Genomic DNA, 25,770 nt, shown 5'->3' on the forward strand with positions numbered 1-25,770 from the left:
TTGCATATTAAGAAATAACCGGAACCATCATGTGCATCAGTGGATTCCTCAGAGATGCCTTGGCAGAAAGTGGGGTTCTCTCCAGCTTGAGAAGGGCACTATTCACTGATGGGTGACATAAGTGACACCACATTGATGGGATATTTTAGCTGTTCTTTTGACTACTAATCCCAAAAATACTTACATAAGAACTTATTTTTAGCCTTCACTACATATGACAAGAGTGTGCTCAAAATGGATTAATAAAGCATTAGTGTAAAAATTACTTTTTAACTTGAAATCCTTAAAACACCATTATTTTATGATTCTATATTGGTCAAGTGTATATAAATATTTATGGGATGGTAGGCTTATTAGAGCTTTAATATCCTTTGATTGACTGAAGGTTAGCCCCAAAATTGTTAAAAATGATTAAAGCAAGTTTATGGAAATCATTGTTCAGAAACTGGTAGCCTGCTGGCTGTATCTTGCCTGCAGCTGTGTTTTGTTTGACCTATGTGGAATTTAAAATATGCATTTAAAAAGTAATTGCCAACAGTTAAAAACTGAGATATTTCAAAAAATATCTGGACCTCTGGATTCTTTTAGATACCATGGCAATACCAGGCTGGCATTTTTACATGCTAGCAATAGGCTGGGGCTGAATATTAGCTGCCTCCTTAAGGTGAGGCATGCTCTGCAGTCCAGTGGCCTGCATCTGGTCCCCTGCATCCATTCATTTGATCTGCCTGGCATGTGTAGACATTTGAGGTTTTGACCCTTGCTTTAAGCCCTCAATGTAGTGATCCATTTTGAAATAACTTATGAATAAATCTTAATAGACTTAGGAGTTCATTAAATATTTTTTCTTAACTTAGAATTGTGAAATTTCCCTAAGTCATTCTGTTTGATAAAGTTCAGTCATGTGCTGTGTAACGATATTTCAGTCAACGATGGACTGCAAAAATGACAGTGGTCCCCTAACATTAGCACCACATAGCCTAGGTGTGTAGTAGGCTGTGCCATCTAGGTTTGTGTAAGTATACTCTATGATGTTCGCACAACGATGAAATTGCCTAGCAATGCATTTTCAGAATGTATCCTCGTTGTTAAGCAGCACGTGACTGTATTGCTGAGTATATTAATGGTTTAAGGAATTAGAAATTGGTTAAACTAGGTATGCTGTCTGGAAACTGAATTTTTTTAATCAGTTTATGCATCCAAATAGGAAGCAGAAAAGTTTTTTTTTATTATATTCCAGTTAATTAGGAGGTTGTTGTAAGTGGATATGGCAGTGCAACAGATATTAAGATGAGAGAGGTACTAAGAAGCTGGAGAGGTGAAACTTTGGAATTCTCTACCATTGTGGTTATCACTTTCTAGGGGATAGGGTGTCTCAATTCCTTTGAAAGTTGCATGAAATCCAGGGAACTTCTCTCTAAAGAAAACAAAATCTTGCAGAAGAGTTCTGAGATTTTACATCACTGGTTGTCCACAAACCACAGGTTAAGAATTTCTGCTCTAGTGGGACACAGAGTACAATACTTATGAAGATATATACGTACACACAATTCATTCATTTGACGAATGCATTGAACATTGACTATGTGCCAGGGACAATGACTGGTACCTAATCTATCATGTTGAACGAGAGAGATTCTCTCTGTCCTCATAAAGGTTAAATCTAGTGTGGAGGCAGAAATTAAATCAGCAGCCAAACACGTATTTACTCGTATTTGTGGTAATGGTATAGAAGGTTATGGTGACTTGACAGTGTATCCCAGGAAGATCTAGGTTAAATGAGGGTTAGAGGAAGTGACATTCAAGATGAGACCTGTAACTGTTAGTCAACTGCCAAGTTTAGGAATCAGTTTGTAGGCCCAGGGAACAATGTGTACAAAGACCCTGAGGAGAGTTTTGGCACATTCAAGGAAATGGAAAAGCCAAGAGCAAAGAGAGCAACAGGGAACCTATTACCAGATGTGGAAACTGCAATTTGGAAACAGAAAGAAGGTGCACAGCTGTGATGAACACCACTGAGAGGACAAGTAAGATGAGGACTGAAAACTAGGTAACAGATTTTTTGTTGTTAGTGCTATTGAGTTGATTCTGACTCCCACTGACCCTGTGTGCAAGAGAGCGGAACCCTGCTGGGTCTTTTTATGCCATCCTCTCACCTTCCAGAGCTGTATCAGGCAATGCTCCCCTGCTATTCACAGGGTTTTCATGGCCAATTTTTCAGAAGTAGGTGGTCATGTCCTTCTTCCTAGTCTGTCTAGTCTGGAAGCTCCACCAAAACCTGTCCACCATGGGTGACCCTGCTGGTATTTAAATACCGGTGGCACAGCTTTCAGCATCACAGCAACACACAGCCTCCACAGTATGACAACCAACAGAGAGGTAGTATGGTTCCCCGACCAGGAAATAAACCTGGGCTGTGGCAGTGAGAGCACCTAATTTCAACTACTAGACCACCAGGGTCTAGGTTATTTAATGCATTAAATAACCGGAAATCATTGATTTTAGTAAAAGTCATTTTGGTAGATCGATGGGGACAGAAGCCAAATTTCAGTGTGTGAAAAGTAAGAGATGAAGTAGAGACAATAAGTGCAGATGACACTAGAAACTTAACCATGAAGGGATGATGGAAAGTGGCCTGGCAGCTCGAGGATTACTGAGGTGATTACTCTAAGTAGACATGGGATTGAGGACGGTATTGTATTGTAAAGTGGGAGATGCTGGAGCCTCTCTAAATGGTGAAAGGGAGGATCCAGTAGAGAGGGAGAGGTCGAAGATTCAGTTTGAGAAGGGGGATACCTGATGAGTGAAGTGTTTGAGAAGCCAGCGGTTGACAGGATCACAGAAGTAGATGATGGTGCACATGAAAATAGACTTGAAGATTCGGTGATGGGAAGATGAGGAAGTCTCCATATCAAGGCATTTAATTAAGAAGAGAGGTTTCTGCCTGAGAGTGAGAGGAGGGGGCTCAGAAATTTGAGGAGAGTAAAGGAGCCTGAAATAGTTTTGTGGAAAATGAGACAAAACTTATTTGAGAAATATATTAAAACTTTTGGACCATGAAGTTGATCATGGCCTCATAGTTTCACAGTGCTGTGGTTTTTATGTGAGTTTTCCTCAGCCATGTTTTAGTATGTAGTGTATATGAACATTGTTTGTAGGTAGAGAGATTTTCTAGCTAAAGACATATGTAAGACACAGATAAAGAACTGAATGATGTCATAGAAAAATTACTACATGCGAAGTACAAAGATAACAGTTAAGCTAAAGGTGGCTCAGGAGTTTGGACTGTAATAACATAGGTTAAATAAGCTGGCATACTAATATTTTTTAAAAGTGTTTTGAGGCCAGGAAAAGCAGAACAATTTTTGCTTTTTTTTTTTAAAGCAGAAAGCAAACTGTCCAAATTTGAGCCATATTTTCCATTAAATCACAAGTAAAATGAATTGGTTATATAACGATACATATTTATAAGATGCAAGGGACTTGGAGCATTAGGATCTGAGAAAGCTATCATGTAAGCTTTAGGGCAGAGATTTTTGTTTTTATTCACTGACAGAGCCTGAACACCTAAAATGGCACCAGATTTTTAGTTAAGGTGTTGGCAGTTAAAAACAAAAATAGTACTTTAAAACAGATATAAATCTTTTTGCCATGATGACTTGTTTGTTTCAGAGCTATTTATGAAGAAATTGATGGTCATCACCAAAAAGGAGCTGAAAGTCATAGTGATTGTTGAGGTAAAGACTTCAATTTATACCACTTACATTGCACATTCTACATGATTTCAGTGCAATTATCACTTTGAGTATTTAGTATATACATTTTATAAGGGCCATCCAATCCGCTGACACTTTGAGTGAAATAGTATATAAGTCCCACTGAATCACTCAAATTGTAATGAACTATTGTTCACTAATGCAATACATTGTTTGTGACTTTGTTAGCTTAAAATAACCTTAGAATGTAGAAGTTGGTTTATGGTATAGAAATATGAATGCTAACAAAATAGATGATCAATAAAAACTTCTTAGCAATGGATTCAGACATTTGTGCTCCTAATACCTATTAACTGGGACTAGTAGAACCCATTCATGGTTAGTCCACATAGGTCTGGATTCTATTTGCTGTAATAGTCATCTCATTTATTTATGAATGAATGCATGACCACCAGTAACCTATTAACCGTATTTATTCCCCTTAGACCCTTCCCCATGGAAGTAGTACATTCCCACCTTTCCTCTACCAAACTGTAGCTCTCTAGTTACCAAGGAATAGGGGAAGAGAGGGAAAGGATGGACATGGTTGACTATCTTCTTTTTATTCTAGGTGCAAGTGCATGATCAGCTCACCTGCTAGACCCTGTCCACTTTTGAGACCCAGAAGACAAGACCTACCAACATATCAAAACCATGGTGGAACATTTCTCCTCTGCAATAATGAAGTTTAAACAGAAGAGTAACAGCTCCAGAGTAAGATTTATGGTTCCTGACGGCAGCTCAAGCTTTATCTCAAAAGAACTTGGTTGTAACATAAATTCACTTAAAACTTTACAGAAGAAAAGTTCATTGTACTGAGGCCAACCAGGTTACTTGTAGCATCTTATGTTTCACAGACCTTCCTACATTTAGAAATCACCACACAGCCATGATAAGAGGAGATGAAGATTATCTCATTACAAAATAACTCTGAATAGATGTTAAGCATGAAATGTGAGAAACTATTATTCAGGAAGAATACTGAGTGCCTTCATTTAAGTAAAGTTGAATGTAAAAGTCAATTTGCACTTCTTCATAAATACTACTCTTGTTTAGAAGTATGAACTCTAAAAGCCGTGATTGTAGTTTAATTATATTTCAGGTACTCAGATGAGGTCACTGGACTACATCGGACTGCCTTTAAATAGGACTCTTTATAATACTAAATATTTTTTTTCTTTTCACTGCAATTTAATATTTCTATTTGGAACAAAAACTACTGGAAGACATAATAAATTGTGCATTCGTTTATGTCATAAATTACAATGACAAATAAATTACTATTAAAACAACTTAATACATCTTTTTTACAGCGTTTGTTCAGAGAATCTTCACAATCCCACACTTACACTTTAACATTCAGGGACTTGGAACTGTCGTAAAAAATGCTAGAAGCCTAGTAGATATACTTATGCATTTTATTTCAATTTCATGATACTGAAATTTCAAAAGAATTATAAAGTACTCTGAATGTAAAATAGTCCTAGATCTGAAAGGAAAACTACAGTCAAATTTGAAATCAGAATGTAATCTTTGGGCAAGCTGGTATAGGGTGTAGTGATTCCTCTTGTTTTGAGCTTTTAAAATAGTGACTGTTCACAAAGAAAGTAGTAACCAACTATATTTGAGAAACAATGAAAATGGTCAGAAGTTCTGACCTACAGCCTAAAACAAATAACCCTGGCATTAAAAAAAAAATTCATTATTACAAGTATGAAGTGCTAATAATTTGGAAGGGGACTGGGGAATTAAGCTGAACCATCAAGTCCAAGCTTACATATTTAAGAAACAAAGCAGTTTCTTTTAATACTATTTAACAAACTAAGTATGGTTTTGAACAGTCATACATTCTAAATTGGCGTGTGGATTCCTTATGATAAAAAGGTAATCCTGTTCTATCAATTTTAAGTAGGGTAAATTAGTTGGGAAGAAGAAAAGAACCATCAGTACATAATATTTAAAATAGAAGCATATTTCTCTTCTGAGAAGACTAAATACATGATTTTTCAAAAATCACAAATTTGAAGCGGGACTCAGTTGCTGACTTCAATTATAGCCTGGAACCGGCAACTTGTATCCCTCCTTTGCTTCAAAAAAAGTATAAGAAAGAGTGATGAGATCAACATTCACCATTCTTGGATCTTCAGCAAATTCAGGATCAATGTAGAAAAACACTGGCATATCTACTTCCTCTTGTGGATTAAGCCTTTGTTCTTCAAAACAGAAGCACTAGAAGTTATAGAAAGGTATTTATTAATATTTCTATTATCTATAACAAACTAATATGGCTTTAATAAGCCTATTGTGAAATATAATACTTAAGTTCTGTGATAGAATAATAGCATCTTTTCATCTCAGATTGAGTTTTGCTTTAAGGACTGAGAATCAACAAATTAATTCTTCTAAACTTAAAAGAAGATATCCATATGATTTGGTTCTCAACCTCTACATAGCTGTTTAGAAGCAATAAAAAAAAAAACAATTTGAAGTTTACAAGAAATAAATGTTCAGAAATCAGTACCTACTAAAACACTGCAGTACCCTTAGTACTAAACAGTTTTATGTACTTTTATAATATTCTATGAAGTCTGCATTTAGTTGTACCTGTATTTTATTGAAATACTGTCCAGCTTCAAACGGGACAACATTGTACGTGGAAATTCCGATTACTGGCTTGTCAGTAGGATTCTTAGCTTTATAAAACGCCAGTGCAGTCTCTCCTGGCACTACCTGTTTTAAGGAAAATATACATCATCAGTACTTTAAATCTCACACAGCTCCTTCTTTCCCTACTGCATCAGTCATATTATTTTTCCTATCCATCAGACCATAATACCTAATCTAATGTTAAGGCTCAGCAAAATAGTGAATACTACCCATGAGCATCTGATTTTCAAATTTTACTTGCATATATCAATGAAGAAGCAATGCTCTATTATACATATTTTGTTACGGATGTCCTCTTGTACATCTGAAGTCTTCAAGCAATAACCTGCGAATTAAGTTATTTAACATGTGTCCAAGGACAAGCCTAGCCTATCACAGCCCGTGCCTAACTTCTTAACACTTATCCCTGAATATCATTATATGATTGACTAAAGATTCTTTTTAAAAGGTTACCAACATTGAACTTAGCTTATAACCAGAGTAAATTAAACTTATAACCAGAGAAAAACTTTGACTGAATAGAATCTTTATTTAACAAAATAGCACCAATACTTTTTTAATAAGAGAATAACAGATAAAATAAATTGCAAGGCTTAAAAAACATCAATTTCCAAAGGATGCACTATTTGTACCAATTCGGCCACTGATACTTTGTATACTACGTTTGCAACTAATGTTCAAAATCATAACCTAGAAAACCCTCGATCAATCAAGAGATTTAGTCATGTTTACTAATCTGGGGAAGCACTAATATTTATAATGGTTTACAATAAGCTTTATGATTCAGCTTTTCGGGCTATTCCTCAGTTCATGAGATAATTTCAGTTAAATCTTCTAGGATTCCAGTTAGTCAAGATTTTAGGAAACCTTTAAGGTGTAGTCTTTCTGAAGTAGAACATGATTACTTAGTATGATTACTTCAAATTTTATTTTTTAAGGGATCGGGATAGTTTTGGTGTCAATCAGTAAACTACCCTTCATTGTAACCAGTGATTTTCAGCATTTTTCCTGTATCATCTATGCCTGAGGGAAAGACAACTATATAGTATGACAGCGGCTCCCACTCTCAAGATTACTGACCAGAGAACTTCTTAGTGAATTCTTCATACGATTCTAATAAAAACATGACATTTTCCATTGTTCCAAACTGACTTTTACTATTGTACCATGAAACTTAAAGTATATTCTTTTACATTAGGTGTAGGGCACTGTCAAAAAGTAGTCTGTGGGAATACAAGAATTACAGTAATGGAGTCAGTATTTTGAAATTAATTGTAGACAAGTGTTTTCTAAATCATAAAACAGTTTAAGTGATGAAAGAAAGGAATTTTTACCTTGAAGAAAGGAATCTTTTAATAACTGCTTTAATCACTTACATATATTTCTGTCTGCTGAGGTCTAAAGTTCCACTGGAGGCTTGCGTGCACATCTGCATTAAAGGTGACTTTGATGATGCGATCCTTAACAGGCACCATGTTTGCAATCTGGTCTGATGCATGCCCTGCTACTGCTGATCCTCCAAGTCCAGTAGTCTAGAAAAAGATATTAAAGTGTAATACGCTAAATAATACTTTTAGGTGCTGATGATCTATTTAATGGATAAAAACGAAATTTTAAAAACAACTTAACTCTAATAATCCAGTAGGAGTCAAGTTTATATACTATCACTGACCATTTCCCATGAGTATATCAATGGTTTGACCACTTTGGGGGTGTCAAGGGGCTATACTTGTTCAAGTCATATTTTTTCAGTAATTGGTTATCTGGCTTAGTCAAAAATGAGTCATTTGGAAGAGTGTGGACTCTCCATTGATAATACAGCTCAGAATTTCTACCTTAACTTTTTATTAAACATACTTCCCTTTACTGCTATTATTTCATGTCAACTATTATTAACAGAAACAAAATTTACCCACGACCCTGTCATTTCAATAAAACTATTTAAATAATTCCATTTTCCACATTCCTGTATCATCTTTTTCCATATCATAACGTTTACAGCACAGATTACTTTGTAGCTTCACTTCTGTAGTCTGCTTTTCTCAAGCATCATAAGTATTTTCCCATGTTGGTAAACGTTTTTGTAATTTTTTCTGTATTTTTTGTATAGTACAGCTTTTATAGCTACGACCAATTAATCAGAGAACCTGATCCCTTTGGCCACTGAACCAACTAATCATGAGGCATCAGGATAATCTATGTCTGACACTTCTTGCCTATCTCCATTGCCATTAGTTATTTCCTTATCAGAGATGCTTAAAAAAAATCCTTACTTCCAGGGTCATCATTCTTCTGATGCTTGAGGTTGCCAGAATTCTGGTCTTCGGATAATTAATCTGTTACTATACTAGGAAAAAAATACCAGATTTGAGGCCAGGGGAAGATTCCCAGCAAAATATAGTTATTAATATCTTCCGCTTGTTACACAAGTCAACTAGCTTCACTCAACTGCCACGCAACATTATCGAACTACATTATAACCCTCAGAGACGCATCAGAGGGCAAGCCTTTATTTATCCTTGTCTAATAGATAAGTATACTCTTCTGCCCAAGAGCACAATTATGTCTAAGTTTTAAGATAAAACTCCTTTTCCTGAAGAATTTTACTCACGAGAATAAAGATTCCTTAGTGTATTCTTTCTGACAGTCTTTGAATAGAGATTCTTCAAATTTGTAAGTGAGATGATTAATTAAACAATAGAAAAGGGCACTGAAAAGAAAATATGTCCTGGGCTCTAGTCTAGTTCTGCCACTCACTACAAGAACTACATAAATCTTACTTACCTTCCGTGGGCTACAGTTCCCATACTCATAAAATGAGACCACTGTATAAAATGGTTTATATAATCCCTTATATTCGGCTCCAAAGTTCTGTGATTCCAAAAGTGAAAGAGCAGCTTTTTTTGAAATGTCCCTATTTAACATCCAACTGTAATTTAGGTTTAGGTTGCAAGAAACAATTATTTTTACTTTCCTGCCCTGTGCTTGCACATACATGCACAAAATATGGTCATTCACTTCAGTTTGGGTCCAAGTTTCTCAAGCTTGGCACTAACGACATTTGGGGTTGGATAATTGTTGTTTTGCGGTGAGGTGTCTGTCCTGTGCAGCGTTGGATGTTTAGCAGCATCCCTAGCCTCTACCCACTAGACACCCATAGCAGCCTCCTCCCTCACCTCCCAGAAGTTGTGACAACCAAGACAACCAAGAACGTCTTCAGACATTGCTAAATATTCCCTGAAGAATAAAATCCACCACCACCCTCCCCCCCGGGGTTTGTGGAGATCTATACTTGCTGTTTTGGATTCAGTTCTCCTTATGATTTAACCAACTGATAGTTTTGAGATTCATGCTTGGTCCAGGCTGGCCTCTGATGAAAACTAACGCACATTCCCCACTCATCCTCCAGAAATCAAGCTATTGTGCTTTTCCACATAAACGCTCATACTAGGAGACTGAAAAGTCCTTTTGACTTACGCTGTTCCAGTCTTTATGGAAAATAAAGGCAAGTTAATCTCCTCAAGGACTGGGGAAGTAACCCAGGCATTAACAATAGTGGCAGGAAAGAGTAAGTACCCAGTGATTCTCAAACTCTGCTGCACACTGAAATCACCTGAGGAATCTTTAAACTATTACTAACGCCTGACTCCCACTCCAAGACATTCTGATTTAATTGGTTAGGGATGTGAGCTGGGTGTCAGGATTTTTAAAAGCTCTCCAGTTGCTTCCCACGTACAACAAGGTTTGGGAACCACTCTCAGACATACTGAATGAACCCAATGTGTAGCTCTCGCTTGTGGCATGTTTATTTAAGAAGCTCTACTGGTGACCCTAATGCCCAGCCAAAGCATCAAACTGCCACTTAAGAACTAAGGAGAACACATATGAAATAGGCGAAGTTGGCCCCTGCTAGTGGTTGAAAAACATCAGTCTGCATCACACTCAGCTAGAGGACTTACTAAAATACAGACTGCAGGGCCCTGCCCCCACGGTTTCTCATTCAGTAGTTCTGGAGTTGGGCCCAGAAATGCGCACTGAAGTTCCCAGGTGATGCTGAGGTTGCTGGTCCGGGGACCACACTTTGAGAACGACTACACTAGTTTCGGATCTAAAAGGGAGCCCAGGGTAAGCACATTACAAGTATCTATTAGCGGGGGCAGGCCTCAGAGGCCTAATTCGTGCCTCTTTGTATGGATAAAAGGCTTCTCCCAGTTTAAGCACAAGTACCACGCAGACTCCCATTTGCAGGGTTAGCCTTCGCACAGAAACCATGCGTGGTTCACAGAATGAATGTATAAACATCAAGTACATTGTAAAGGCGGGCACGTGTGCAAGCAGCAGGAGGGTGAGGCGGATTGCTGGATAAGGGGGCACAGGCTGCGGACCTCGGTGGTGAGGCGCGTGTGGCACAGAGATCAGGGAATTTCACCCCGCAGTGCGGCTGGCGCGTGCACGATCACCAGAGGGGCCTGGGCTCTACTTGAAGCTTTGTCACTAACTTCCTTGGTGACCTTGGGCAAGTCACTTTGCTGAGCCTGCCTCCTCTGCTACGTGATCTCGGACACTCCTTCCAACACGACCCCGCCCCGCCGGCAGCGCCGGCCCTACCTGGCAATAGAGCCGATAGAGGGGCACGGCGGCGTAGGACGCGCCCAGCATGCCGACGGCGGCCGCGGCCACGTACGTGAGGACGGTCTTGTTCCGCCGCCGCCAGTCCTCCTCCTGCGCGCGCGTGTACGGGTTCGTGCTCTTCGGCCGCCGCGGCGGCTGCACGGTCAGTTCTCCGGCCAGACTCGGGCGCTTCCATGTCCCAAGCCGCCTCAGCCCCGTCTCAGCACCTCCTGTCCCACTCCTGCCCGGCCTGAGACACGGCTCTACCCTCTCCGCTACCCGAGTTGGGGACCCAGGGTGGCTCCAGCGCCAGCCACAGAAAACCACGGGCCTCAAGCCCGGACGCCAAAGCCCTCCCATACCGGCCGGCAAGAACGCCCGCCCGTCAGAACGAGAGGTCCGATCTCGCGAGGTCTCCTGCATCTCGCGATATCTGAGTTGAGCCTGCCGCTGCCTTGGCTACCAGGCTCCTCAGGTGGCCGCGTTTGTAGTCGGGCTACGGAGGCCGGGTTGTCAGATTACGGGTAAGTTCGCGTTTTCCTTTATGACCGTTCCTCCCGCTTTGCTTTCTTCCAGTACTCTCTAACTTAGGAAAACACCTTACGCTCCTCCGCGTGCAAGCCCATCATCTCTTGGGTTTGTGTCCCTGATCTTCCTAAACTCCACCAGCCTTTGTGTCGACCTAGCGGTCCCCAGCGGCCGCTGTCCCGCGGTCCTGTGACCCGGGGTCCCCTGGCCGCCGGCCTGTTCCTCACTGCCCGGGACCCGGGCTCAAGGATCACCTCTCCCAGGCACCTTCCTGTGTTAACCACAGCGCCTTGGACCACTCACACATCTGCAGTTTCCCAGCCCCTGGGAATCGGCTTCCACTGCTCTGTTGCCCCTTAACTACTCGCCCAGTGAAGATAACCGCTTCTGTAGCGGCAGAGGCGTTGTCAAACTGAAGTTTGTTTAGGGGAGAGTGACCAGAATATGAGGATCATTTAAGGAAGGATTGAAGGAAATAGGGATGTTCATCTTGGAAAAGAAACACGTGAGGGATGTAATAGCTTTCTTCAGTTGGGACCTGAGGGGGACAGACGGTCGAGCCGATTTTGCTGTATGGAAGGAAGCATTTCTCTAGGAACTATAAAGTAGTGGTTACGAGCTCAGATTCTGAGGTTAGGTTCATACCAGGGTCCGCGCTTTGGCCTTGTGTCCTTAGGTCAGTTATTTGAACTCTCTAAGACTTGGTGGCCTTCTTTGTGAAATGGGAATCCTAAGAGTCAATGAGAATATGCGTGTAAAGCGACGTTCAGTGCCTGAGGCATAGTAAAAATTTAGTAGATGTTAGGCTTTATTTCTAATGACCAGAGCAGGTGTAATTATCCCCATTTTATGAATGAGGAGAGGGAAGCCCTGAGGAGTTAAATGACTGTCATTTAACATTTACTTTATATATTGCCCTTTTACTTCGTGCCAGACCCTGTTCAGCCTACTGGGACTGCAGCACAGAGAGGGTGAAACAGGATCGCTTCTGTCATGCAGTGCACTCTCCCCTGATGGACTCAGGAGATAGTCAAGGAACAGATACATGAATAAGGGAATTTCAGATAATCATCAGTACAGTGAAGACAAAGGAATAGGATATGTGATTGAAAATGAGGAGGAGGGGGAGTAAAGTCATCTTTCTGAAGGTGTGACATCTGAGCCTAGTCCGGAATGATGATAAGGAGCTACCTACACAATGACAATCCCAAGCCATGCGAAGGCTCAGAGGCAAGAAAGAGCTAGATACCACTGAAGAACAGAAAGACCAGTGTGTTCCTAGCACAGTGAGCAGGGAGCAAGGTGGTAGGAAATGGGGTCAGAGCGGGTATACAGGGGCCAGATGACACAGAACCTTTTAGGCCATGTCCAAGGGTTTGGGTTTTATTCTAAAAGTAATACGAAGCTCTTGGAGAGATTGAAGCATACAGGTCATATGATCTGTTTCACATTTTTAAAAAGATACTGGTTATGTTGTGCGGGTGGATTAAAGGGAGGAAGGAAAAAAATGGAAGTAGAGTAGTTAGGAGGCGATTGCTATAGTCCCGGTGAGTGATGATGGTCGCTTTGAGTGAGCAGTTGATTAATTTATGGTCGCAGGGCCAGAAAATTGCAAAGCCAATAAAGTCCAAGTATCTTCTGATTTTTTTCCTACTCTGGCACAAAAATTTCAAGATTCTATGATTCTTCAATTCGTATTGTTTGGAAATCTTTTTCATCTGTATCTACCTTAGTTCTTATACCAAATTGTCAGCTCTTTCAGGACAAGACCTGTCTGTCTTATTTTAATTTTCTTACAGCGTAGACTCAAACTCCATACAAACGTTAATGTCCCTGAAACCAACAATACAGTCCCTTCAACCATTGTTTTCCTCCAGGCAGCCCTCCAGTGTAGCAACAGATAGCAGTATAAATATGTCAGAAATAGTGCCTTTGTCTTGGACTCTATCATTTTATTTTGTTTTCTAATTGCAAATGGAACTATTCCTTTCCAAGGTCCAGTAATCTTGACAGCAATAAAGTGGTGTTGCCTGCAATTCCTTTGAGTCTGAGTGTGCTTGTATGTTGCGTAAATCATTATGTTAACTAATGGTAAATAATGGGTTCTTCCATGAATGGAATGTGAGCACCTCAGGGCTAGTACAGCCCTGTTTTGTACAGAGAGATGTTGATTACAAACTTAAAATATCAGGGGCTGGACTGCCGTTTCAGACTTGGCACCTTTAATTTGTAATATTCTTTAGCGGTAAATATTTCAACCCTGTGGACCCTTTCTAGTTAGCTCTGATCATGTCCAATTTTTACACTGTAGGTAAAATAGGTTGTTATTTTTGATACAAACCATTTTGGGAGGTGGGAAGTGAGCGAAATGGGTGGAGCTGCAAAAAGGAAGATAAAAATGGAAAAAGAAACAAGATTTTGATAGTCACCCAATGTTTTCTTATCTGATTATTTGTTTACAGGCTTTCTGAAAGCTTAAGGATTATAAAGATGTATTTTTAAAATTTGGTTTGTAATTACATTTTAAAATATTTTTAGTTCATAATATAAATTAAGGAAATTGCAACTTAAATCTTAATACGTTCGTCACTGAGCTGTGTTTCTTGACTGGCATTTGGCAATATGAAGTACCCGACAATTATTCCAACAGTACTAAGAACTGTTTATTTGGTAGCTATTTATTACATACTTTCCTTGTACCTAAAAGAGGAAGTGTAATGAATTTGAATAAGTAGTAAGAACAAATGAATTGTTGTTTGCTTGAGAATTGGTTGGATAATTACTGTTTTCTGATTAGTGCACAATAATGGCATGAACTTGCCTCAGTAGGTCTTGATATCTTAGTTTCTTCTTTCTTGCTAGCTTCCTTTAAGCCGTATGTTTGAGGGGCTACTCCATTTAAAATATCTTGAATAAGTTTATATGATTGACAGATAAAGTGAAATGAAAACAGAAATCAGTCATCAGTAGAAGGCATTTGTTTTTTCACCTCACATTTATCCAGATCAGGGCCAGCTTCATGGGTGTGTGAACTGTGCAGTCGCACAAGGCCCTGCTCTTAAAGAGCCTCTCACTTAGATGGGTCTCCTGTACTGTACTTGGTTTAATGCTCTGCTGTCAATGTCTTGAAATTCTGAATAATTTTTTTTAACGTGGGGCAGAAAACCAGGGAAAATTCAAAAGCAGAGCACCCAACCACAGGATTTAAAAGGTAAGAGACAAGCCAACAGGCAAATTCAGGTCTCCGGAGAATAGTCGGATTATATGAAATAAAATCAGACAAAAAATCCAAACTCTTGGGGCCAACTTGCTGGTATAGTGGTTGAGTTCGCTTGCTCAGTTTGGGCAGCCTGGGGTTTGACAGTTTGGATCCTGGGCACGGACTTACACACCGCTTATCAAGCCATGCTGTGGCGGGCATCCCACATATAAAATAGAGGAGGATGGGCACAGATGTTAGCTCAGGGCCAATCTTCCTCAGCAAAAAGAGGAGGATTGGCAGGGGATGTTAGCTCAGGGCTAATCTTCCTCAAAAAAAAAAAATCCAAACTCTTTAACCATGGCCATATAGACCCTGCCTACTTCTCTAACCTCATCTCCTGCCTCTCTGCCTGTTCACCATGCTCCAGCCACATTTCTTTCTGTTCTGTAAACACCCCAGATTTGTTCTGCCTTGAAAGCTTTTCTCTGCCTGGCATACCTTGTCCTTCAGTTTTTCTCCTGGCTGACCTATGATTTGGATCTTAGCTGGAACACCAATACCCAATCTAACTTAGCCGTCTGTCCAGTCACATTTGATCCTATCACCTTTGCATGTCTGAAATCTGGTTCATTTTAGTTTTTCCTTTTTTATTGGTTTTCTCCCAACGCTCGAATGTAAATGCCATAAGATCAAGGACCTTGGCTTGTTCACCGTAATCAGAGCACCCAGCATGGTGCCTGCACCTGATTGTACTGGGTGAATGTTTGGTGGATGAGGGCATGAATGAAAGCAAGCAGGAGGCAGTTAGGTAGTCTGGAAGCTTCTGAGAGCAGTGAGCTGTTGCTCTTTGGCGATTTCAGGTTTCGAGAAGCCTAGGACTCCTTCTTTGAAGCTGTTCTCTGGTGTTCCCCACAGGGCTGGGCTGTGTTTTACAGGCAGATATTATGCATCCACCCCCAAGCCAAATGAGCAGCATTCCTGAACTGCTTAGATTCTTGAAAGAAAAAAATTCACTAGCAGTGGGAATATTGCCCTTGGGTGCGCCATAAAGGAGATAGGAAAATACCCCTTTGACTGATCTTTTCTATCTTGATTTCCTGAAACTATCCTGTCATTTTAAAAAGATCAGTTAAGTAAAGGCTAGCCCAGGGAAGGGAGTCATTCTTGATTATGTAACCTTACAGTTTATATAAATAGCTAATGCTGTCTCGAAGAATCTCTGTGTGTTAAGGTGTACAACTTGTTGCCACAGTTTCTGAACGCTTATTTTTTTGTCTCTTCAAGTATAACACTGAATCTATGGGACTGACTTTCAACAAGAAATATTTCCAGTTATATTATTAGCTTCAGTGAATCTATAAATAGTAGGCATTTCCAACTCGTCAGTCACAGAATCCAGACAAATTATTTATTGGGTAGCCCGCACCATCATGCCCTCTTCCTCTCTTGAAATGACGTTACTGTAAAATTTCAGTACACAAGTGCCTTTTTTTCCTCGTCTCCAATTCCTTCCAAATGACCTACCTGCAATATATCCTATCCCATTCGTGGACCTGACTGACCTTAGAGGGGTGCGCACATTTTAAAAAGGAAATCTCCCTTAAAAAACAGTGGGGAGGGCCTGGCCCGGTGGCGCAGCGGTTAAGTTTGCACATTCCGCTTTGGCGGCCCGGGGTTCACTGGTTCGGATCCCAGGTGCAGACATGGCACCGCTTGGCAAGCCATGCTGTGGTAGGTGTCCCACATATAAAGTGGAGGCAGATGGGCACGGATGTTAGCTCAGGGCCAGTCTTCCTCAGCAAAAAGAGGAGGATTGGCAGCAGACGTTAGCTCAGGACTGATCTTCCTCAAAAAAAAACCCCCCAAAAACCGTGGGAAATTTGTAGTTTGGTAAACCTGGAATCGAATTTTCCGTTCGTGGAGCCAAAAAGAGCCTTTAAATGTCCTTTTATGAATGGTCTTGTCATTCTAGATATGAAGAAACTGAGGAGCAGAGCAGTTAAGTGGATGATCAAAGTCACATGGCTACTGGGCGGGAGAAAGGGAACTCAACTGCAGATATCTTAGCTTCTAGACTAGTGCTCTTCCCAGAGCAGTGCACTTCCAAATAGAAAACCACTGGCAAGGAGAATTCCACAGTGTTGCTTTTTTTAAACAGACTATACATGGTTAATTGCAGGTCAAATTAACATTAAATAGTGTTTGTACTGTGAGTTTCTTTGCTATGAGTCATTTCTTTTTAACTTATAGCAGAAAAAAAGTGTTTTATTTATTTTCACTGCTTGTCAGTTTGCTTACAAAGAAGTAGTCATAAGAAATTATTTAAAGGGTATAGCCAGTTTTCTTTGGTAAACGCCAGATCTGTGTTGTTTTCTCTTTCAACTTGCAAAGTTTGCTGATACCTTGGCAAATGAAGATAAAAGAAGAGAATGACATAAAGGGAAAATGACATTCAAGGAGACATAACTAGAAAGAGCTAATTTTAAATACTAGATACCAAGAAGGGACACTCAAACCAGATAACTTTTTGGTATTTTTCCTTCATTGTCAAAATCATGTATCAAAGTGTATATCCTCATTGTGAAACATTCAGAAAATAAAGAATTTAAAGAATAAAATAACAAATAACAGTAAATTAAAAAACAATAATTCTGTTAGTTATTATTGTTTACATTTTAGTGTATATTTATCCATAAATTAGTTTTTAAAGGTGAAATTATTCTGTACATTTCATTTTTACCCTGCTATTGTTTTTTACCTAATAATATATCTGGGAGTAATTTCCAAGTCAACGAATGTGAAACAATGGATCTGCATGGTCATTTTTGATGACTGTGTAATGGTATTTTATATGGGCATACTATAAAGTACTTAACCATTTATCAGTTTTTACGTATTAAGATGGTTTCTGATGTTTTGTCATTATTAACTGTTCTGTGACAGTATTCATGAACCAACAAACGTTTTTATGTGCTTGCTGGGTCACCTCTTACCATAGAGTATTAAAAGGGCCCAGTGTCCTGCCTTTTATAGACAAACCCGTTTTTGGATTTTCCATCATTACTTATATCCTCTCTCCCCAAATACCCTCATTAAAATGTTTTTGCTCTCTCACTTTCTCTGATCCTCTTTTTCTGATTGTTCATAATTATTCATTGAAGGTGCTAAATTTTCACTTTTGGGGGATGTTTTACAAGTTCTATAAGGCAAACTTACTTTCTTAGATACCTTCCTGTTTGAATATAAAATCAAGGAGTGCCCTAAATGTCCTTATTGCTCTCTCTGGAATCTGGTTACCTTATGTAGTATGTGAACCTGAAAAGACAATTCCGTCTCTCCTTTATGCACTTGGAGAGGCCACCAGTGAGTGCCCTCTCCTAAGAAAAAGCCACCTTGAGCTCCTTTCTTGTCTTTTGTTCCCTCTCTAGTAACATAAGCATTAGCCCTCACGCTCAGTAATGAACTTTTAGATCCCCAGTCAGTTGATCAAGATAATCTGATGGATCTTGAAAGACATCTAGATGTATATGAGGCCAACAGCTTCTGACAAAGCACCTATATGCTGAGCTTTTTACTATTATTATTACTATTAGACTGTTTGGGCTTAGTAAGTATTAAGCCAAGAAATCTCTCCCTCACTGTTATCACACTTTGTCCTTCTTCCTTGTCCTTCTGGTTATATTTTCACTTTTGAGAAACAACTAAAAGACGTTACAGTTCCTTGACCACACAGCTTATTAAGTACTTTGAAGTAAATAAAGAACCTTGGCAAGGGAGGATAGGAATTAGGCTATTGTTTATAACGCTCTTATAAATCTATTCCAGATGTATATTATTTTAATCTTTGCAATGCTAGCTCAGTAAGTCTTCTGATTGTTGTCTGTAAGATGTATATACGTGTGTGTGTGTTGAAGTGTTAAATAAGATGTACTTGGATATAAGCATACTGCAGTTAGACAATTTTCAACTAAAATCTAACATATGAATTGTGCCAGTTTTTCCTTCAACTGGTTTATTTAGTAAAGTTTTCAAGTAAAGACATTCAATCATATGGTAGAATTTAGGGTGGGAGGGAAATTATTTTCTAGAAGATACTACTCTTAAGGCTTCCCAAAACGGTTTTTGTTGTTTACAAAATAGTAAGATGTTTTAAAAGGCATTAAGTTAACAACAAAAAAAGATAAAAATACCTAGGAATTAACTAGATAAGAAATGTGCAAGACCCGTATGAGGACAACTTTAAGACACCACAGATATGACACAACTAGGATGTGCAACTAAGATATACAACTATGTACCAGGGAGACTTGGGGAGATAAAGCAGAAAAAAACCAAAAACAAACCAAAAACACCATCACAGAAGGTCATGAAATAAGACTTGAACAAATGGAAAGACATTCCCATGGATGGGAAGAGGCAACATCATAAAGATGGATACCAATACTTCCTCAATTAATTTGTAAATTTAACATGATTCCCTGATAATTAGCATTATTTTGTTTTGTTTTATAACAAGATAAGGAGATTTTTAAGTTAATGTGTAGAAATGAACAACCGAAAATAGCCAGGGAAACTTGGTTAACAAAAGAGCAGTGAGGACCTGTTCACCTCAGAGTAATATGACCCATACCCTCAGGGATTGTATAGTGCACAACCTGAACAGCTGGATGCTTTGTGCCTGATTGTAGCTCTTTCTGTATCAAAACAAAAGTCAAAGAATCAGAGTATTTATTCATATTTGTTTATGTATGTATGAAGGAACTAAAAGGATTCACAAGAAACTAAAACATTAGGTACCTAAGTGTGTGGAAGTGGTGTGGAGGTGGACAGGATGGATATATACATCTGTTTTATCCACATTGGAATGTACTAGTTATTTTTAAAAATTAAAAGACAATATTTTGTATTATGGTAACTTCATCAAGTTAATTTTTACCATCATTTCTCACAGATGTTTTTATCCTTTATTTTCTCTATTTTTGGTCTAGTAGAAAGGACTAATTTTCTGAAGTATTGAATGTCATGTCTCTGAGAATATAAATTATTAAGTCCGTTATTCAAACATCATATGCATGATGGACAGATTTTTTATCTGATGATTTCTAATTATATGCAATGAAAACTTTTAATGAGATGGTAAGTAAAGCAATTCATATATCAAAGTAAGGCTCTGATTAAATTTTCTGGAATAGATTCATCTTATAAAACAAAATTTTTTCCCCAGTGTTCCACTTTCTCTATTTTTTGCTGACCTAACCTTTTCCCACTTATGAATCAACAAACTAGAAAAACAATATATTTTCCTTGAATGGGCCTATTTTTGGTAAAAGAATAGAATGTTTTCTTTCTGTGTCATTCATTAATAATGTGAAGTTGGTGGGGGGGGGTGCAGTGTTTATGTAACGTTACTCGAACCCCTATTGATTGAGGGCCTTGCTCGCTTGTGTAAAGGAAGGAGTAGGAAAAAGGCAAGGGAAAGGCATTTAATGCTATTTAAGGGTATGACAATGGACACCATGTTCATTTAAAAAAGAAAGCCTGCTGTTTGGATGGGTAAGATTAAACCCATTTCTGTTATTGTAAAAAAGTGTAATCAATAGTATCATCTTCATAGAAGAGAGACAGCATATTAGCACTATTAACACTCATCCTACTTTTTTGGAGAATGGCATTTTTCCACATAAATGAATTTCCCAGCATACTGTAGTGAAAAAGCTGGCGTTTGAAGCCAGGCAGAACTGGATTCACAATCCACTTTACAACTGCTTAGCCTTGTGGCCATGGACAAGTGATATGGCTTCTCCATTGATTGGTTTTCTTTTTTGTAAAATGGGTTAATATTACCTGCCTCTTGGGGTTCCTGTGAGGATAAATCCTTTAGTATGCTGTGTGGCCATGTTGGTGTTTAGTAATGACTCCTCCATTCTGGGTCAGGTGGCTTCCTCCCTGCTCGCCCAGCACCCTGTGCATCCCACTGCAGAGCACTTAGCACCCTCCTGACGTCTGTTTACTGACTGTCTCTGGGGACAACTCTGCTTTTTAATCTCACTTCCAGTGCTCAGGACACTGTCAGGCATGTTAGGTGAATGAAATAATTTAAACACTTAAATTTCTTTCTAATGCTTTAACATAGAAATATTTTAAATGTCTTGTTAAGTATGACGTAACAATGACACATCCATTAGACTTGGGTATGTTCCAAAACCTGGGGACGCCTTGTTTACTATTCCTGCCTTAACGTGAGATGCCGCCAAGGGGTTAGATATTGTTTCTAAGGCTGTATGGCTAGCATATAGCGGTATTGCCATTTGAACTCAGGTTTGTTTTTTTTTACTTGTGTCTAATGCATTTTCTATGATATTAAATAAGATAAATATGTTTGAAATACTTAGCATGGTGTGTGACACATGGTGCCAATAAATGGTAGTTGCTGTTATTATTATTATATCAAAACTTCCTCCCTCGAGGTTTGAGAATCTGCCCCATGCATGTATTATTAAAGCAATCTGTAATGAACTTAAGAAAACTTGGTTTTAGAATTGAACTCTTCCGTAGCTCCATCAGTCTTGTGGACTGCAGCGGCTCTTGATTCTGTGTCATTACTCAGTCAAAGCCCTAGGATTTTTAGCTCTTCCCTCAAGTCCTTGCTCTTTTCCCCTTGGGGTACTGAGTAACCTTCTTGGTTCCTGACCATGAGACTCTGCCTGCTGACAGTGATGTTGCTTGGTTGCTTCATTTCTCAGCTGCTTTTGATCTGGATGCCCCCACTGTTCCCAACACTTGCTGCAACAGGTGCTATTCTGAAAGTTGAAGTAGGTTTTTAACACTCAGGCTGGTGATTCAACTCTGTGTTAGGCTCCTAGAAGGTAGTTGGTTCTTTCTTCAGGATCCACTTAATTTATTTACAGAAGAAACTATGATGTCTTCTACATAGAATGGTTGGAGAAGAGATGGGGTAATCCCCTTGATTTTAGTTCTCTGTCTGAGTTTTGCTCCCTCTAGAATTTTGGGTTTCTGAGTCCTTAACCTCTCTGGGATTCTGCAAGTTCGGTTCGTGGAAGATGACGTGAGTAAGCCATTGCCTGTACATCTTCTTTTCTTGATCTTCCAAACTGGACTAAACCACCAGCATCCACTGTGAAGTCAGTAAGGATGAGAATATCCTGTTTGTAAGAACTGATGAAGTTGGACTTTGCTGAACAAATCACTAACCAATCAATGAAGTACAAGTCTAGTCTTTTGCCTGATGACTGACTCTCAAGCCAATCTATGAAGTAGCAACCTAGCCTCACCTCCTCTAGCACCAATGAACTCTTCTTTACTATGACTCACCTCATCTTCCTCCCTTTTCCCTGTAAAAGACTTGAGCCCCTCTCCTGTAATCAGGACACTGTTTGGGTTTCTACCTGAATCTGTGCTCTCTGAATTGCCATTCTTTGATCCCAAATAAACGCTTGCTGCTGGTTTCTGTTTTTGTAGGATGACAGCTTCCTTCTGCAGCTCCCTCCAGCTATTTCCTAGGCCAGAATTTTTGCAGTGGATCAGTTACTGGTGTGCTGTGTTGTTGATTTCCCCTCAGCTTCTCAGAGTTATAGCATGCCGCCTCTGCTTACCTCAGTACACCGTACAAATATTCCCATGTTCTGTATGTGTGCTCAAACTTGAAAGTGTTTAAGACGGCTTTCTGTAGCTTTCAGCTTATTCAGTCCTCCTTTATCAATTATCCTACCATCTATTTTTTTCTTCTAGCAATTTGTTGAAAATCATCTAATGTCTCTTCCTCCGTATATTCATTAACATTATGAGTTTATATGGTTTGTAACCCTTTACTCTCATTTTAGTGGGTTCTGTGGAGGGAAAGATACATGCCAAGGTTAAGTTGCTGTTTTTAACTGAAAATCAGATTTTTAAAAAATTGAATTTTATTAAGGTATAATTGATTTATAACAAACAGTACATATTTAAAGTGAAGCAATTTGGTAAGTTTTGACATATGTATCCACTTGTGAACCCATCACTACTACCTACTGTACCTGTGAAGAAACAGGCTTGGAGAAGGCTAGGAGCTCAAATTGGAACCCAGGTCTATCTGATGTCAAGGTCTGTGCCCTAGGCTCTGAAACCTGAGTTCTAGCTGGAAAAACAACCATTGACTATTTCTCATTTGTATGGGGAAAGTACAGAATCTCTCTGAATGTCTACTCATTTCTTTAATAAAAGAGTTGTGCTAAATGATCCTAATGTCTTTTTCAGCTTGAAGTTTCTGTACTTCATTCATATTTCTTGTGCAGAGGTGGTAAATCTCTGTTCAAATACAAATTTTTTAATTAAAATGAAACTGCACTGTTCTCTGTAATTTTCGCAGTGGAGCTATGTGAGATATTAAAATAATATTTTTTTCTTTCTGTAGGAAAGTGTTTAAGAAGCTCATGGAGTGATATGAGTCAGAGTAACATAGGATCTTCAGGAAGTCCCTCAAGATAGTTGGTGAGACAACAGGAATTTCTGCTTTCTTCAACAGTGTGTTGTGTAATTATTTTGCAGGCGTTCTGACTATAAACCTCCTAGCATTGAGCTCACAAGAGACATTTCCCTCAGTCTTTTATTAATTTGAAGTTTTTAAGTTTACTAATGGTGGAAGCTGTAATAGTTACCTAAAGCTTGATTATATCCTCACTTCTGCCAGAAAATGTAGATTTGATATCGATATAGATATTGATAATGATATATAGTCCTATATCTATCTACCTACAGAACTATCTTTACATTTCTCGGATGTGATCAGTAATGACTAAAATACCATAGCCCAAAATAAATAAAATACATCTACCATCTGTACACATGCACATATTGTCTATGTGCCAGGTGTATGTAATGTTTTTATGCAAAGTTGAAATCAAATTTGACTGTCCTAAGACATGACAATTGATTTTCTACTTCTCCCATCTTAGGAAAAGAAGAATTTATAGACTTTTCATCCAGATCTTCAGTTGTACAGCTGTTAAGTCCAAGGCTGCTGTGGTGAAACCATGAATAAGAATGCGTCTGCTGGAGTGTCATCTGGTCTACTTGAAAAGTAATTGTTAAATTAAATTTAGTATGTTCTGATCTATCCTGGTATGAAATATGTACATATTAATGAAAGTATGGTGGAAAGTTTCATACAGCTAATTACCTGTGGCCTAAGATAGCAGTAATGAGAAAGTCAATCAATAATTACCTTTCAGTATAAGTCAATTATAGGACAAATTCTGCATTCTCTTTTAGAATTATTTATAGATTGCTTTTTAAACATTTGTTCTGATTTGTTGAATATCTAAAATATTTTATAATTCCAGTAGTATAAAAATAACAACATGAGATTAACTTTCGCTGAGTAACAAACCACCGTAAAGTGCCTTAATCAACAAGCGTTTATTCTTTCTCATAATTCTGTGGGTTGGCTGGGGAGTTCTTCTGGTTTGCACTAGATGATGTGGGAGGGCCTCATTCGCATGTCCTGGGGCCTTATCTGGGAAGGCTGGATGGCTGAGCTCTCTCTTTTAGACCTGGTCTCTCATCCTCCAGGAGGCTGGCTCAAGCTTTTTCGCATGGTGGCGGAATGGTTCCCAGCAACAAGCACAAGTGTTTTCCAAATGTCTATTTCCCCCACATTTGCTGGTGTACCCTTGACTGAAGCAATTCACATAGTCCTGTCCAAATTCAAGGGGTAGAGATAGAGACCTTACTTTTTAATGGAAGGAACAGGAAAGGCACATTCCAAGGGGCATGCAGATAGGAATGGAAAGAATTGGTGGCCATTTTGCAAACATGTAACATACATATAACAAGGTATATTTAGAGAAGTCTTACTTTCATTCTTGTTCTTCACTCTGTGCCCTCATTCCTCCTATAGATAACTGTGTTTATCCTTGGTTCTTTTTCAGTGCTTCTTTTTGAATAAGCAAATTCATATACGTATAAATAAGCATACGTGTGTGTATGTATATATGTATACATATACACATGATAATTATACGTATTTTTTTTCTCAAAGCTATTATTCTGTACAAAGTTCCACTGTACGTTAGACACTCTTCTACTCTTGCTTATACAGTGAACAAGTGTACAGCAGCCCTTTGGTTCAGGTTCGCAGATCTTCCCTGGAAAAGGGGTGTCAGGCCAGTTAGGATGTCTTTCTCTGATGCCTCCTCCTGGGAGCCCTGGAAAGCTCCAGTCTCCAGGGCACAAGCCGTGCCCAGCTGTGTGGTGTGCAAAGAGCTCCGTGCACAGGGCCCCGTGCCTTGGTGCTGAACAGCTTTACTTTCTGGGACAGCGCAGAGTTTCGTTCAACTACTTAGGGCAAAATCAAGCCCATGGGAAAGAATCACATGACTGTAGCAAGACGTCTCAAAATACCCAGGCTCCAGCTCTCAGGCTCCACTTGCCAGCATATTCTTAACTACAAGGTGTCATGTTATGTGTGCTGTTTTCACCTTACTTTTTTTTAACTTAAAATTATATCTTGGTGATCACTTCATATCATAGTTTATAAAGATCCTCCTTGTACCTTGTTATAAGTGTATAGTATTCTACCATGTGGATGTACCATAGTTTATTCAGCCAGTACCTTATTGATAGACATTTGAATTGTTTGCAGTTTAGGAGGATTACAAATTTTGCCAAAATGAATAACCTAGTATATAAGTCATTTTGTATTTTTTGCCAGAGTATCTTTGGAATAGATTCCTAGAAATTAGATTGCTGGATCAGAGGGTATATTTAGACATTACCAAATTCCCTCTTTAGGAGTTAGGCCATTTCACATTCCCACCAACAAAGTACTAGAGTACCTCTTTTCCTACAGCCTTGTCATCAGAGTATATTGCTGAAGTTTTAAAGTTACGTTGATCTGCTACATGAATAGCTGTATCTCTGCCTAGTTTTAACTTGTCGTTCTCTCATCGTGATTGAAGTTGAGCAGAACTATTTTTAATAGCAAAAAAATAAATAATATAAATTCTTAGC

General features: G+C 39.0%; 3 protein-coding genes across 11 annotated transcripts in view; 2 read left to right on the top strand and 1 right to left on the bottom strand.

The window, feature by feature from the left end:
• Positions 1-5,047, top strand: part of TOM1L1 (target of myb1 like 1 membrane trafficking protein) — a 62,299-nt gene extending 57,252 nt beyond the window's left edge. For all 3 annotated transcript variants that reach the window (XR_011523094.1, XR_011523095.1, XM_008519746.2), the window contains 2 exons: positions 3,673-3,737; positions 4,327-5,047. Coding sequence is in view for 1 of the 3 variants with exons in the window: in XM_008519746.2 (XP_008517968.1) it covers positions 3,673-3,736 (64 nt within the window). In the remaining 2 variants the exon portion in view is untranslated. The remainder of the gene's footprint in view (positions 1-3,672; positions 3,738-4,326) is intronic.
• COX11 (cytochrome c oxidase copper chaperone COX11) lies at positions 4,988-11,456 on the bottom strand. Its single transcript, XM_008519739.2, has 4 exons — positions 11,031-11,456; positions 7,799-7,954; positions 6,360-6,485; positions 4,988-5,984 (listed from the first exon to the last, which is right to left on the bottom strand). Exons 1-4 carry the CDS (start codon positions 11,454-11,456, stop codon positions 5,802-5,804), a joined length of 891 nt encoding a protein of 296 aa, XP_008517961.1. The 3' UTR covers positions 4,988-5,801.
• The window catches only part of STXBP4 (syntaxin binding protein 4), a 163,921-nt gene continuing 149,572 nt past the window's right edge, over positions 11,422-25,770 (top strand). For 6 of the 7 annotated variants that reach the window (XR_011523092.1, XR_011523093.1, XM_008519740.2 and 3 more), the window contains exons 1-3: positions 11,422-11,557; positions 23,174-23,250; positions 23,715-23,839. Coding sequence is in view for 5 of the 7 variants with exons in the window: in XM_008519740.2 (XP_008517962.1) it covers positions 23,793-23,839 (47 nt within the window). In the remaining 2 variants the exon portion in view is untranslated. Of the gene's footprint in view, positions 11,558-23,173; positions 23,251-23,712; positions 23,840-25,770 lie in introns of those variants that run through there. The other variant, XM_070560748.1, reaches the window with a different exon arrangement.

This window comes from Equus przewalskii, chromosome 10, assembly GCF_037783145.1.
Source record: "Equus przewalskii isolate Varuska chromosome 10, EquPr2, whole genome shotgun sequence".
NCBI classification, from domain to species: domain Eukaryota; kingdom Metazoa; phylum Chordata; class Mammalia; order Perissodactyla; family Equidae; genus Equus; species Equus przewalskii.